This window comes from Micropterus salmoides, unplaced genomic scaffold (genome assembly GCF_014851395.1).
Source record: "Micropterus salmoides isolate LMB-PRFRI ecotype aquatic unplaced genomic scaffold, ASM1485139v1 Ms_hic_scaffold_3, whole genome shotgun sequence".
NCBI classification, from domain to species: domain Eukaryota; kingdom Metazoa; phylum Chordata; class Actinopteri; order Centrarchiformes; family Centrarchidae; genus Micropterus; species Micropterus salmoides.
In genome coordinates, this window is record NW_024042261.1 from 16,829,943 (window position 1) to 16,845,552 (window position 15,610).

Here is a 15,610-nt window from a genome sequence, read left to right on the forward strand (position 1 = left end):
TTCTTTCACTGCTATAGGGTCAGAGGGTTATGGGCCAAGCAGAAGCCTCAGTGCCTACACTGAAGAACACCTGGTTTTCAACCACACGCAGCCAACTAAAATTCAAATTCACTCAACCACACCCACCAGGAGAGTAGAAATATCAGCAACTGAACTAGGAACATCTGGTAAGTGTACGCTTATGTGTGTGTGCGTGCTTACATGCATGTGTGTATTTCGTCTGCGTGAACACTATCAAGCCCGCTGCTCTCTACCTCTTTCTTATTTACTCTCATACATGCAGAACTCCATTTTATACACAATTAACGCACCTCATTTCCGCATATAGCCACACTTTCTTGGCACGGAGTATGCAGGTTTCTTAAGGAGATTATTCTGTATCGCTCTCAAACACAAACAGGCACACACGTCATGCACACTCATACTGTACACATCCACATGCAGGATTGGGAGTCGGTCCAGGAATATGTCCTGTCATCCCGTCCCTTGCTCGGATCCCAGAAACACTGCAGTAATCTGTTTATGCTGAAACACACAGACTTGGACACCTGAGAGACGGAACAATAATCTGTTTCTCAGTAATATATCTAATATCCCCCATTGCCAATTAATTCACATGATTCCCTCCCTCCTCACTCATTTTACGGTAAACAACTGTGTTTAAATATGATCATTTCATTTCTCCACTCTTTTCTTTCCACACTGTGAAGCCGCTGTTGAGCTCTGCTGTCTTTAGTTGTCTTCTTGAATCTTGCCTATTCTTTTCTGCCGTGCCCTATGCATTTATAGAATTCTTTATAATTTTTTTTTTTTGTCCCTCTTCTCCCTGTAATCATTGGTCATTTTACCTCTAAAGCAAATAGTTTGAAGCCCAGAGGCCCTCATTGTGCTGACTTGACTTAAGGTGCAGTTAAGTTGAATTCTTACACTTAGGTTGAATACTTTCAAAGGAGGTCCGCACTTGTAAGACCACTAAAGAGCTCAAAACCTTTTCATTACATTTCATTTTAGCATCAGAAGGCTCGCGAGTGCTCAACATGTTTTAATTTTTTTTAACTCCACAAAGGAATATAAGCACAGACGTTTTTCTGCAACTTCCCTCACTCAGTGTGCCTCAGTGTGCCGTCTTGTCAGTGTGCCGGTCCAGTGTGCTGGCTGACAGCACTCTGAGGAGGGCTTCTCGCGGAAACATCTGTGTTTTGGCTCCCCCTGTGCCATTAATGAATGTTTCAAAAATAGCTTTGTGCTCTTGAGCATCTTTGTGAGTGGGGAACTCCTTTTCAAGTTCACAGCATTTGGTTTACCATCTTGTTATTTTCAGGCTTCATTTTAGCTATTTGCATGTTGCATAGAAGCCAGTTATTCCTAACGTTATAATTATATTTTTATATATATATATCTTAATATCACTTATAGTAAAGCTATATACTGCATATACATACTGTATATTACATACAGTGCATGCAAAACAAGACAGATTGAAACCTGAGGAAGTCATTAAGGATAGATCAGATTTTAATCTCACTCTCATTTTACAACAATGTTTTAAATCTGGCACAGAGCTTTACCAGTAACCAAAATCTATATATATGTCCTCTCTGCTTTGAAATTGGAATAAATTGAGTCTACAGGCATGTGTATGTGTGAGTGCACATGTGTTAGCAGCACTGTGCTGCATGCATCGCTCCTCCCATGCTGCTTAGTTTGACAGTGCATGTGGTTGTGAAGCACTAAGTGGAGGTTCTGTGCCAGTTGAAAGACAGAGCCAGGCACTGAGGGAGGGAGGGAGGGAGGGAGGGAGGGAGGGAGGGGAGATAAGGAGACAATGGAAGATTGAAAGAATGAAAGACTTAACACTGGAGCTGGTTAGACAGCACGCAGCATGAGGAATCCGTGTGCCTCACACACAAACACACACACACACCATCATAGCTTCTCAATGGGGGCCTCAATGTAATTTACAGTGAGCAGGTGGGGATGGATGTTCAATCTGATTCAATTTGATGTGGCTCGCAGTGGAGTGGGATGAGACACCACTCATTCCACTGACTGTTGTGATCGTTTCTCTGTCTCACTCTCTTTACCTGAATCCCGAGCTGCAGATACCCCTCCCTTTCTTCATCTTACTTTCTCCTGTCTTCTTCTATCTCCTGTTATCTTTTTCTTGCACGCACACGCTCTGTAGCTGTTGTAAGACACCCTTACCGCATATCCTCATATCTTTCCATCTATTGTTTTGTGCACTGATACATTTATTCTGCCATCTCTAAACATATTTGCCTGTTCTCTTTCTTATTCTCGGTCAGGGTCTAATCTGTCTGACAAATCCACACCAACTCTGTCTCAACCTCTAAGGAGGGTGCCTGTTGCCTGCTGCCTGTCCGGTCCAATGCACAGCTCAGAATTGGGTCCAGCGTGTCGTCCGTTGTCCCGGGCAGCCCAGGAGATCATGGAGATCTGCAGTGTGGACCAGACAGGCTGTGAGGACCCTGATCTGGACACTGAAACAACTGCACACACACTCCGCGGTCTGGAGCAGGAACTCAGACTCATGGCCAATGGTACAGACACATTTAGTACATTGACGAGTCATGTATGCATACAAAGCATTAACCTCCCTTAATATCTATCTCAGAAACATGGAAACAGGCTTCAGTATTTGGTACGGGATACAGTGGAAGTCAAGATCAGCATGGATATCATTGTTTTACACGGTGGGTAACATGCACACACAAACTAAACCCACTCCTACATAATAATTGCGGTTGCTTAGGTCAATATATATGGCTACACTCATCATCATTTTAGGGCCTTAGGTCTAGGGTCTTAAAAGTATGGGTAAAAAAGCATTATATTTAATATTCTCAAAATAAGACCTTCATTCACAACAAGGTTCCTGTGGCTCCTTAAAAAGTCTTTAAAGGTCTTAAAATAAAAAAGGGAAATGAAGGTCATTAAGGTCTTAAATTTACCTTAAATTTGCTGTAGGTATTAAATTTGCCGATGGTGCATTTAAGGCTGGCTTGAAAATTGCATGGGGAAAAAAGAACACAACAAATAAGGCTGATAGCAGAGAGAATCAAACATAGGGTAGGTCAATGAGTCATGTTAGTATCATTAGTACAGTTAAAGATGCCCATCTCTTTTCTATCAAAAAATTTTTACTTAAATTATATTTGTTGAGGTCTAAAAATGCATTATTTTGACTGTTAAAGTGGAGCCCTGTACAAAGGCCTCTTCTCTCAGTCTCAGTGGTGAAGTTAACAGTACTGTAACCAAGCTGACATGAAATCAGCCGTCCCACTCCATTGTGCAAGTAGTCAGTTACGACAGTACACTCTTGACCACGAAGGGTGCGCGAGCGCTAGCTGGAGCCAATCCCAGCTGACATCGGGCGAAAGGCGGGGTACACCCTGGACAGGTCGCCAGTCCATCGCAGGTCTAAAAAAGTTTTTGAGATATTTTTAAAATCTCAATTGTGATAATTACTAGGATCACGTGTATATGTAGAGATACGAACTATTTAGTTACCAGGTTGTCAGAATTTATTTTGGCATGTATTGCACATTTCACCGATTTAGCACATTGGCATGCCCTATACATCTTAAAAGTAGTGGCTGCAGCTTAGATAGCTGTTAAAATTCCCCAGTGAGAATCTGAGTGTAGCCTTGTAACTTCCTGTTTTCATACTCTTGTCTGTGTCTTTTCACCACGATCGGCATGTAATCCATTGCTTCCTCGCCCTCAACACTTCCCTATACTCCTCTACCATTCCAGTGATCACGATGGGGGGTAATCCCTCCTTTTTTGAGCTCCGTCAATCCCTCTCTCTGTTGGATATGTGGAGTGTGTAATGGATCGTTAGCCAGCAGAACGACTTTAGCTTTGATAGCATGTTGGGTATCGGGTCTTAATGTCCTGCTTAATGTGTGCATGTGTGTGAGACAGAGAGAGTGTCAATGTATTTTTCTTGTATTTTCTGAACTGAATGTGTGGGTGTGTCTGTGCGTTGTTGATGTTTTGTGTATTTGTGTGTGTGTTTGTGTGTGTGTGTGTGTCATGGGCATAATCTACGCTAGAGGTCTTGTGCTGAGCAGAGCACTGTGAATATCACATTGAGATGTGTAATAACCGGATTAACCCATACTACACAGAGGGGTCCCAAACAGCTCCTTACATCCTTGAAACATGCATACACACCTTACAAAACCTTTTTTGCAATATTGAGTTTTGCGGGGTTTTTTTGCCATTTCCATCAACTTTTTCGAATGTGAAAAAGTATGCATAAAAAACATTGATGGAAACCCGACTAATGTGACAATTTTAAGTTCATATAGTATTCGAAACATAGGGTTCTTGAGATAAGACAATGAAACAATTTGTGTCACAGCTTTAACATTTTTTTAAAAGATATTTTTGGGCATTTTGTTCCTTTATTTTACAGAGTAGTAGTAAGGACTGAGCCTTACTGTAGTCCATGGGACAAGCCAACTGAGTTAAATGCGCCCCAGCTTTAACATTATTATTTTAATTCATTTTTTAAATGGATCCACTACTCTGTACCATAGAGCAAATTTGTTCCTATCACTGGTGGAACCAAAAACAAAGGTCTAACTTGTGTGTACATTTAATTCTGTTCAGTTTTCCTTTCTAATCTCAAAAACTGCACCTTTAATATAGATTTACAGTATAATCCCCACATGACCCTTTAATTTAATCCTTCTCTCAGCTACCAGGTACTCACAGAGGCACAATTGTAATTTTACAAGCTGTTCTTTTAGACTATGTTGAATAGGATGCAGTTCAACTGTATATGCTGCCCACCATCATGTAGAATAACAGTATAATGAGGAATATTTGTGTGGGTTTATAATTCAGTATTATAATACATTATTTTAGTGATTACTCAAGTAATCGAACATGTACATGTTAATGTTAAAGCACAGCCGCACAACACACAAGTGAATGTTGTGCCACAGTATATTATGGTCAATATGTGCATCCATTGATGTGTGTGTCTACTATAACCTAGCCTATGTTTAGCTCATATCCACTATTCATCGTCTCTCTTTCCTTTGACTCAATTGCTTCCAGCTTGCTGGCTTTAGTGTTGCCTCAGTCTATTGGCTGTCTTTGATCTAACCTTCAGTCAGTGTGTACATGCTCAGCAGTATCACATTAATATTTGAAACATAGACATATTCTGAATTTTGTGATGTACAGTAATCTAACATGAAACTTTAAAAAGCTAATGTTAGACATCTGTGATTCACCATTAATATCTGAGAGACTGAGGTATATTTACACCTCAGTCTGTGTTTGCTTGCCTGGTAAAATATTCTGAATGTAATTTTGACATGACATTTAGCATTGGACTCACCTAGGCTGAACTGTGCTTTTATTTTAAATACATTTTAAAATATGAAAAAACATGCACTGTAATTGGTCCTTCATGACTTCTTTGACTGACTTCCTGTAAAATCTGAATATCTTGCTAGTGGTTATGCTCAGGGCAAGAAGCCCGCACATACAATTTTCAGCCTGATGGGGGAGTGTTAGCTGGTGCACAATTGGCATGAATTTGATTATTTACAATAGCTGTAGGTACAAACAGTGAGTGGGGATGCTTAATTATGGAACTTTAGAAGTAAAGTTGACCTTAAAAGGCCTTTGCGGACTTTATAAACACACTCAGAAAAGAAAAGAAAAGGAAAATGTAGTGTTGCTTTATAAGAGATAATGATTATTGAAGTAATGAGATATTTAGACTCATTGCTTCAATAATCAGTAAGATAATCATTACCTTTTAAATCTGACTTACAAAACTTGTTTGGACATGTAACACTATTATAACTGTAATGTATGAGTCATACATCAAATATCTGAAAAATAACTGAAAGCATAGCAACATAAAAAGATACACCAAAGAGAAGGTTTCATAATAAAACCCAGGCCATTGGATCTGTTTGAGGATCACTGCAGGCTAAGTTGATGCCAGCTGAGCAACTGATCTGACACCAGTGCCAGATCAGGTAGGTGGTGTGGATGGCATATGCCTGCTGTTTTTATTCATCCCAAAGTTAATTTGGCCTTGGAGAGGCTTCTCCGAAATGTATCAGTAAAAAAGTGTGCAGACCCTATTGGTGCAGTGCAACTGAGACATTTCATGCAATCATCAAAGTTTCAAAAACTTGGATTTGTAGATGTGATGAAGTGAAGTGTCGTGAAAAACCACGACACTGGTGATGACCAATGCAGATGACACACAAACTGCACTTTCAGCTGGTGTGTTGAATAAATCACTCGTTTCTGGAGCAAAATCCATGAAGTCTGCATCTGAAACTAGACAAACTACAAGAGGCTTAGAAGGCTACAACTGTCCTTTAATCATAGGCAGGTATTTGAGTGCTGTGTATGTGGGATGTTCTGCCTTTGATTGGTGGATTTGGTCTTGCAGGGGCAGAGTCAGCGAGGAACAAAAGGATGAGGAGGCGGCTGCACAGAGAGACCTGCAGAGTGTCATCTTACTACCCTGAGATATTCACACGCGCACACACAGACACACACACATACATGCACATAAACACGCCGCACACCTGCTTGTTAAATAAAGCAAAATCAGAAGACATGCACACATTAATAGATGTCTATGAGACAATAGCCCAAGCAAAAACACACGACGAATGTAATTTAAATTGTGTTCACGTGGTACAGATGCCCTTAAGACTAAATCTGCAGTTCAGCTCTTGTTGTGCAACTAGATGAAAATAAAAATCTAATGGTTTGAAAAAAAACTGCTGAATATTAATTAAAGGTTGTTTTGATTTGTCTCTCTTTTTCTACGTGTCCATGTTTTCCTTGAAGTGTTCGTGTTGTTGCATAATGCTGTGAGATACATGCAAACAACGAGACAGTAAAGGAATGAAGACAAGAGGGGAGGTGACAGGAAGATAAACGATGAGTTAGGTGTAATTCTCAGCAGGAGTCTGCTAGGATCCCTTTTATTGTGTGTTTGTCAGTGTGTTTGTGTGTTAAGGGACCGTTGGCTGTGCTGCCAATGTTACCTACAGGGGTTGAACGCACAACATTTTTCTCTGTTGTGAACAGTTTGTTTCTTAATAAGGTTAGGGTGGCAGTGGATCAGGTCACTGTCCCTCCATTCACACACACACACACACACACACACACACACACACACTGAAGAGGCTTCTGCGGGTGATACATTATGTTTGTAAGGGAGGGACTAAGGAACTGTGCCAATGGCTGCTGCTGCCATCTGTGCGTGCGTGCGCGTGTGTGTGTGTGTGTGTGTGTGTGTGCGCGCAAGAGTGGGGGAACATAAACACCAGGCACTGGAACAGGTTTGTCGTCTGTGTGGTGAATGTGTACTGTGTGTTTGTGTGTTATATTTTTTCCCCAGTTCTGCTGTTTTGCATTACTCCCCACAGCCAGTCCTAATTCATCATGGCTGCCACCGTCCTCAGCTGAGCTCACAACCCACCATCCACTACTTTATCTCTGGCCGATGTGCATGTGAGGGTCGAACAAGGACAAACAGGAGAAAATCACACCTGCATTACACAACCAAACACGCACAGAGAAACACAGAGGAGTGGATGTCAAAGATGCCTACTTTTGTGATTGAATTTAAGATTAAGGTTAATTTGTGCACTGCATGTGTGTGAATATGAGCTTGAGTGCACATGGCCCTGCTCTTCAGTCACTGTGAAGGGATATAAGGGTATTTTATTTGTCCTGACGTTAATCGCTAGAAGCGGACAGCAAAAGCCCTGTAATCCAACAGCAATCATCACAAGACTGATTGATAGCATAGGGACAGAGAGAGTAAGACAGAGAGACCAAGAGATAGCCAAGGAGAGAGAGAGGTGAAAAGGTAGATCTTTGTTATTGTGTCCTTCACTGAGTTTATCACTTACTGTTTAGGAGGGGAAAATAACAGAGACATAAATCTGATGGATATCGAACCGCTAGGCTGGGTTTAAACAACTCTTGAGTTCTGCGCTCTCTCTCCAGCCTCTCTTTTTTTCCCGCTTGCTCTCACGTTCACACACTCATGCATACAAACAGGGAAAGAGAACGGGAAAAAGCGCACTGACCTTTGTTAGATTTGGAGTTGTCTGTGATGTTGTTGATGCTGTCAGAAAGACAGTGAAACTAGAGGAGTTGACATTTAACCACGCTATATTAAATGACCCCTCTGCGGAACTGGAGTTCAGACTGGGATTGTTGCAAAAAAGCAGACAGAGAAATATGCTGCATTATGAAACTAACTTCTTGTTGTCAGGGGTGGATTTAGGAAACTTTCTCTTACAGTGAATTTTGATAGAAATCTTTTTCATTTTTAACATAACACAGTGGACATACTAGTATAAAAAAAATAATGCTATTCCCTTTCGGCCCTCTCTATCTCCTCGAGAATTGCTGTGATTTTTACCATATTAGTTATTTTGGCATTTTGTGGGTTTTTTCTTTGATAGCAAGTTGCTCTGCCTCCGGCTGCATGTGCACTTGTTTACCTCACCCAGAAGCCCCTGAAAGAACTCCCTTGTTTCCAGAGTCTCATAAGTCACCTACCGTGAGCTACAAAGGGCAGCTCTGCATTCATGTGTGACAATTTAACTCCACAAATAAACTGAAAGGTAAAAAGAAAGGGCAGCCCTAATTTAGAAACGTGCTGTTTCCCCTACTCCTTCTTCGCTTCTCAGCCTTTTTTTTATGAATTCTGTTACTATTTTACTGTGCAAATTTCTAGTCTTCTGTCCTTGTCCTTGAAACCCTGTCACTGAAATAAAATGTTTATTTGATACTAAATGGTTTAGTGAAATATGCTTTGGAAGAAACTTCGTGCATTGATTATGCTTACTGATGACATGTTTCCAGTCCAGGAAGCATTCTTGTCCAGAAAGTTCTTGTACTGCACAAGTCATAAAGAGGTTGTCTGGGTGGGCATACAAAGTGCAGGACTTTTACTGTATCAACAAGTCCACATACCTAAACGATAAAAATGTCAATTATCCCAAAACAACATATACAACCGTCTGCCAGAAAGTACAACGACATTTATGACCATTCCAGCGATAGGCGTATCGACCTTGAGCACATTACGTAGGACACATGGCCTACGTCAGATGACTTTTAACACATGGTAAAAGTTGTGAAATGGCTGTAGTTTGGTTAGGTTTAGGCAACAAAACCACTTGGTTAAGTTGAGTAAAAGATTGTGGTTTCAATTAAAATAAGTACATTACCTGACGGACTTTGTCAGTCTTTATACTACCTTACTTCTTCCACTACTAGAGGTCTAGGCCTAACAAAAAATGTAAATATGGACATAACCAACCTATATATAATAAAACCGATAATATAATTAGTTAAGTCAAACTGATTTCAGATTTAGTCTTCCCCTTTTCAATGTATCGTTAATAGTTCTTGATTATTAAAAACAAGAAAGGAAAAAGATCTTTGGGGAAATGTATAAAATGCTCCTTAAGTCGGCTGGATGTGCTTGTGGGTGTCTGTGTTTGATTGACAGCAGCTGGAAAGCAGGCAGCTGTTGTTAGTGGTACTGAAGAGTGTAAGGACCACACCAGCATCTAACAGGACCAGATTGACATTTGCACATTTGTCTGAATGTGCTGTAGCTGAGCAGATCATTTGCTAACTAGTTTGAAAACTGGAGTTGGCAGTGCACTTTTCCCAGGTGAAAGCTTGTTTGGTTGCTCCTTCAACAAGCTTAGGTGCTGGACAGTAAGTTACCTTATTCATGTTTTTAAGTTAGATAAGAACAAGACTTGTTGTAGGTTGTTATTCAGAGTAGCTCTTGTGTTCTGCAGCTTCTGTCTGGCTCAGTATGACCATCTGGATGCTTTGCCTCTGCCTATAACAGAATCTGACCCTACTGCTTTATGCACAATTTGACTGGCTGTATGGAAACCAGTTCTCTTTTTACATAGACAGAGAACCACCTGATGCAGAAATAGCAGGCACCTTCATGAAACGAAAAAAAAAAATGAAAGAAAATAAATCTCCCTTTTGATTTTTTTTTTCAAAGGAGAACACAGGAGGTGTGATTTACACAGCAGATATGTATTCTGTAGTGGACCAAAACAGCAATTTAATTTCAGTTAGCAGACCACATATTAATGGAGTGATGAAACACCCAGATCTGTATTTGACTTTTTAAGATAAGGAAAATGTGATGTTACGATAATCAAAATGGAAATGAGAATGAGAAAATTGAGTCTCTCACCACGATGATACTGTATTCATGTATCTCCCAGTTCTAATATTATGTCTGCGTATGATCATGTTTAGGTGCAGGGAATGCACTTCTGCTCAGTGTCACATGCTTGTGTTTGCTGCTCAACTACAACATGATTACCCTTGACCCTGACAACAGACAAGGTGTGAAGCATACACCATGCGTCTTTTTATTTTATTTTATCTGTCCGCCTCTTCAAGTACGCTATCTACACTATCGTATGAATGACAGGGTTCTTCTGCGGTTGTGGTTTCATATTTGCTGTGGATGTTCCGTCTAATCATCTCCCATGTTGTCTCTTGGAGCCCTGCTGCCTCATTACAGGAGAAGAATACGTGTTGTCTGTCATGTGTGAAACATAAAACGCCTCGTAGCTATTTAGTTTGTGAGGGCTGCCGTATGTGTCTACCCTATTATTCCCAGACTCTGAATAGAAGTAGCAGCAAAGTGTAACACAGGTGTGGGATGACATTTGCAAATAATGAAAGATAATAATGGGATCTTGTTTGTGCCACATATATGCTCATAAAAATACACTTCAAGCATGAGCTCAGTTATCCTATAGTATAGATGGATAGATAGATAAAACTGTCCTGCTATACTGTTTTATTACGCTAGAACCCAAAGACTTCCATATTTCTTTTACTTTAATAAACACAAATCCCCGTTTTAGTATTATTATCTCCCTGACCAATCTCCCTGCGGCGTCCTCACATGTTGCAGCTCACTCAGCTCTAACTTAGTTGTGGCTGGGTATTACTTTCAAGGTTATAGCCCCGTCTATACTTAAATGACCCCATACGCTGGAGATGGAAGCACAGCGTGCCCCGGACGGAAAGTTCAGGCGGAGAAAGTTATAATGGAGGGGAGGAGAGAGGAAGATGAAGTGAGAAAATACAAAGAACGGCGAGGTTGAGGAGGTGGAGGATAGAAATTAAAGAAAGGTGAAGAGGGGACATGAAAGAAATGGGGCGGCACTAGGTGGGAGAACGCTCTCTAGTTTGATAAGGAAATGTATTTTCTCTCCCTCATGCGCAGGTCTACTTTTCTCCCGCTCCGTCTGTCGGTCTCATTTTTCCACTTCGCCCTTTTCTTACCCTTTTTCCATCAGTCCTCCTTCAACCATTTCCTCCTCACTCCACCCCTTTAGTCCACACTGCTTGCTCCTTCACGCCAGCACCCCCTTCCTAATTCCATCTCTCCTTTCCTGTTACAATTTCTCCTTTCCTTACGTCTTCCTCCATTGCTGTCTTTTCAGCTTCCCACCTCTCCATTCCTTTCGCCCTTAATCCATTTGTCCCCTCTCCCTCCTGTTCGGCGGCAGGTCCTGGTACCCTGGGCGAGCCACTGGTACCCACTGACAAATCGATAGATCACTGTAATTGATTCTGTCGAGGCTCAAAGTGTTTAATGAGACCCCCCCCCCCCCCCCCCCCCCCCCCCACTCCCCTCCTCACCCTCCTTTCGGCATGTGGGCTTTGACGCAGGCCAGTTTAATGGTTAATGGAGGTGAGGCATCCATGTGCAACGAAGTGCTGGTGGTGCATGAGGGAAGAGGGCTGGGTGGTAAGGGAAGTGAAGGGGTTTGGGAGAGGGAAGGCAAGTTTGAGGTTTTGAGGGTTAATCAGAGCGGTTCCCATGGTGATGCAACGGTCCAGCTTGTTAATTAGTAGAGGTGAAGCTAGATGTAAAATGTCTGTCCTTGGGAGAAAAGTACCATGTGCCAGGTAGAAAGTAAGGGTGTGTGTGTTTGTGTGTGGCATATGCACATGTGTGCTCGCTGCCTCTCTTTGACAATATGATTGCGTTAACCTGTTGGTTACAGTTTCGTTGACCCACACCTGCTGTGGCTAACCAGAGGCAGACACACTCACACACAGATGCCAGGAATAAGGGGGGTGGGGGGGGGGGGACAGTAAGGGATTAAAAGACAAATCTGTTTTTCAGTTGAAAGAGCACAGAAGGCCAGAGAGTGGACAAGAGAAGCGGGAGGAAGAGAAAGATATAGTGTGTGTGTGTGTACATAGTGGGGATGGGGAATGTTATGGACAGTGAATCATTAACATCAGCAGCCTGTAAGACACTAATGAATAACACGGGAATATATCAGCTCATCATTTGTTTCTCTCTTCTCCTTTTCACTCTTCACACTCTGCTCTCCCTCTCTCCCTGCACTAGATTCGTTTCTTCCGGCATTAATGAGAAACACCTGTTAGAGCTACTTGGCAGGCATGCCTTGTTCAGGTCCCATTAGACTTCTAGTCCCTCTCTTCCGTACAATGTGGTGTCTTTGGTTCAGTTATAAAAAATATGCACTTTTGAGGACATCATTTTGCAATCTTCAGAATACAGTAGGTAAAATTTAGGTTTGTCAGATTGTTAGTGGATGGAGAAAGAGAAGGAAGAAATGTGTTTTATTAATGCTAGAGAAGTGTAGGTCTACTACATTAAGATTGATTTTGCAGTTCAGGAACTTTTATGTACATATTTTGTTGTTTATTAACATGTGATTAATCCAATCTGGATTGTGTACGTGGGTAATTTTTCTCCCCCAACACCATTATTGTAATTATTGCAGCCACATTTACCACCTGTTTTTAAGCAAACTTGCTAGTCCTCCTGTAATTTAAATCCAGTCTTGAGCAATGTTCTTGTATTTTAAAGTGGAAAAGAAGAGTTTTTTGCTCTAGGAGCTCCCTGTCCTTCTACATGACTTTTGTGTGAAGATGGACTAAGTCAGAAATATTTTTGCTAATTTGACAGATGGAAACATGCTAACCCCAACATGTAGGCATGTTTGGGAACCAATATGACGACAGATAAAATTAAAGCCATCAAGAGAGCAAAAGCTCACTGAATAGACCGTTGTCAGCTACAAGAAGATAGTACATATTGGTTTATTTATACTAGTTACTTTTCCAGATTGTCTAAGTTGCCAAGTGCTTTCTACTTTCGCTTTTGAGTCGGGGCGTTACATATCATGTAGTTCATGATATATCCATATAATTTTTTTAATGTTTTTAAAAAATGTATATTATGATAATGGCAATATTCCCACTTGTTGACGTCATATCGTTCGTTACACACTGCGACAACAAGCGTGGCTGAAAGGGAAAGCAGCAATGCTACCGGTGACTTCAGTAGTGTAGAATTGGTTTGGTTATAAAAGATGTACAACAAATCACCGTAATATGTAAAAAGTGCTGGAAGACTGTAACAACAAAACTCATTTCACAACCTTAAGCAGAAGCACCCGTTTGAGGTGAAAGAGGAGAACCAAAAATCTTGTAAAAAAGTCTAGGAAAAAAATTTCCCACCCTGGTCTTGACACACATTAATTCTCCAGAAAATCATCAGATTTATCACATTTGCTCACAGGATGGGCGCATCAGCATCGCATGCAGGTGCTGCTACTGGTAGCTCCTTTAAATTCCAACTGCATTTTGGTTTTTCATCTGTTATTTATTCCTGGCTTTATTGCTGAAACACATTTTACCTTAGAGAGCAGCGGACCTTGAGACAATCCTGGCAGGCGGGTGCTGTGATTGTGGCAGGAGAGGAAAGAGAGCAGGGATAGGAGCCATGCTGCTCCTATCCCTGCTCCTGGCTAATGTCCAGTCTAGAAAAAATGGGACTTGGCTTGCCAAGCAACTGGAAATTCGACATCAACCAACCATCAACATCCCGGATCAAGCACTCGGCAGGTGGAGCGTGTGCCAAGCTGACAGCACAAGACTTCAGCAAGATGAGAGGAGGCTAGGAAGTTACTCTATTCTAATATGCATTTAACTATCTGTTGTGTTCTGTGTGTAGCATGAAGTTATACAACCTTGTGCTGTATAATGATAAATAAATTACCTTGATCCTTGGTCTAGGCTACTGTACTTCTGTCAGTATTGTGTCCCCAAGTGCAGCAGAGGGAAGGAGAGAAGTGGTTGAGGGGAAAAAAGAGTGTCAAGAGGTGTAAAGAGACAAACAAGCACTTATTTTCACCTTTTTCTACTTTTGATAGCCTCTGGAAGTGTAAGTCACACTGAATGATATCAGTATGTATTTCATGTCTTTCTGTTAAGATTTGACTGTGTAATAACTCAGAGAAAAGTAAGATTTTTAACTCCCCTCATGCAGTATGTTTGCCTCTTGTCACCCCTCCCCTTAAACTCTAGAGGTTTTGGCTTTCTCCTGCAAAATGTCCATGTCTGTTACAGACCATATCCTGTAATTACACACATGAGTTAAATTACAGAGGAGCACAGTGAATCCCCACCTTCCACTGTAATGTTAATCTGTAATGTTGTGTCCCCTCAACTGGCTTGATAACGTTAGCCGCTAGTTTTCCTACTTTCAGAAATCACTTGGTTTTGTTCAGAGTCGCAGGGTGTGTGAACCCCACAGCTCCACTGCGTTTGTAGTGCTGTGTGCGGTCACTGAGGCAAACATTAGGCTAGCTGTTGATGATAAGTAAATGCCTCCAAAATGCTGAATGGTTGCTTGTTAAACTATAAAGTCACATATTCTGTTTCTATGTGTAAAACACCGAATATTAGATGTGAGTAGATGAGTAACAAAAGTCATGTAACGAGTAATAAAGAAAAAATTTAATTACTTTATCAATGAGTAATGTTTTCTTAAGTGACATGTGTGAGTTAGACAGAAACAGAGGTATGTGTGAGTGAGTGCTGCACTGAGTATAATGTTCCCTTTACACAGATAGGGATCCTGCTCCTAAGCCAGTGGGGTTCATTAACTTCCTTATGATGATGATGAATGTTGGCCTATATAACACATGAACAGATGCAGCAGCATGATACCAAAGTGGATTCACTTGCACATTTTTTAATGTCTTTTCATGCCATTAAGCTGCTTTCCATTACATTTCTACATTTCTCTGTTTTCCAGCCACCCCCGCAACACACACACACACACACACACACACACACCACACATACTTGTTTTCATTAGCCACCCTCCCTCTCACTGCCTCTCTTCCCCACTTTGTCATTCTAACACTCTTCGTTTTACTGTCCGTCTCATTATCCATCTCTTGTTCGTGGCCTCTTTAAATGTGTTCTCTTTCTATCATCCTTCATCAAGGTTTCTCTCACATTGCTCTCTGTGGCTTTGTGACTGTTGCTCTCACTTTCCCTCTTTGTCCCCACACACACAGACACACCCATTCTGCCTCTTAAATATATGTGTGTACCAGACTGCCAATGAGGTGATTAATGACTTGTTTGTTTGTCTGTGTGACTATACCCAAACCCCTTGTCCTAATTAAAGATATTTTTGCTGATTTGGCTGGGCCCCACCCGTGCAGTGCTTTTTATA

General features: G+C 41.3%; 1 protein-coding gene and 1 long non-coding RNA gene across 3 annotated transcripts in view; both read left to right on the plus strand.

Moving 5' to 3' along the window:
- Positions 1-6,829, plus strand: part of zbbx (zinc finger, B-box domain containing) — a 65,629-nt gene extending 58,800 nt beyond the window's left edge. For both annotated transcript variants that reach the window (XM_038694012.1, XM_038694013.1), the window contains exons 18-21: positions 18-167; positions 2,307-2,561; positions 2,636-2,714; positions 6,458-6,829. In XM_038694012.1, coding sequence (XP_038549940.1) covers positions 18-167; positions 2,307-2,561; positions 2,636-2,714; positions 6,458-6,536 — 563 coding nt within the window. In that variant the 3' untranslated portion in view covers positions 6,537-6,829. The remainder of the gene's footprint in view (positions 1-17; positions 168-2,306; positions 2,562-2,635; positions 2,715-6,457) is intronic.
- A 5,586-nt stretch (positions 6,830-12,415) lies between these two features.
- On the plus strand, positions 12,416-14,892 carry LOC119882417. Its single transcript, XR_005440508.1, has 2 exons — positions 12,416-12,633; positions 13,784-14,892. It is a non-coding gene; the product is annotated as an uncharacterized LOC119882417 (long non-coding RNA).
- The last annotated feature ends 718 nt before the right edge of the window (positions 14,893-15,610 follow it).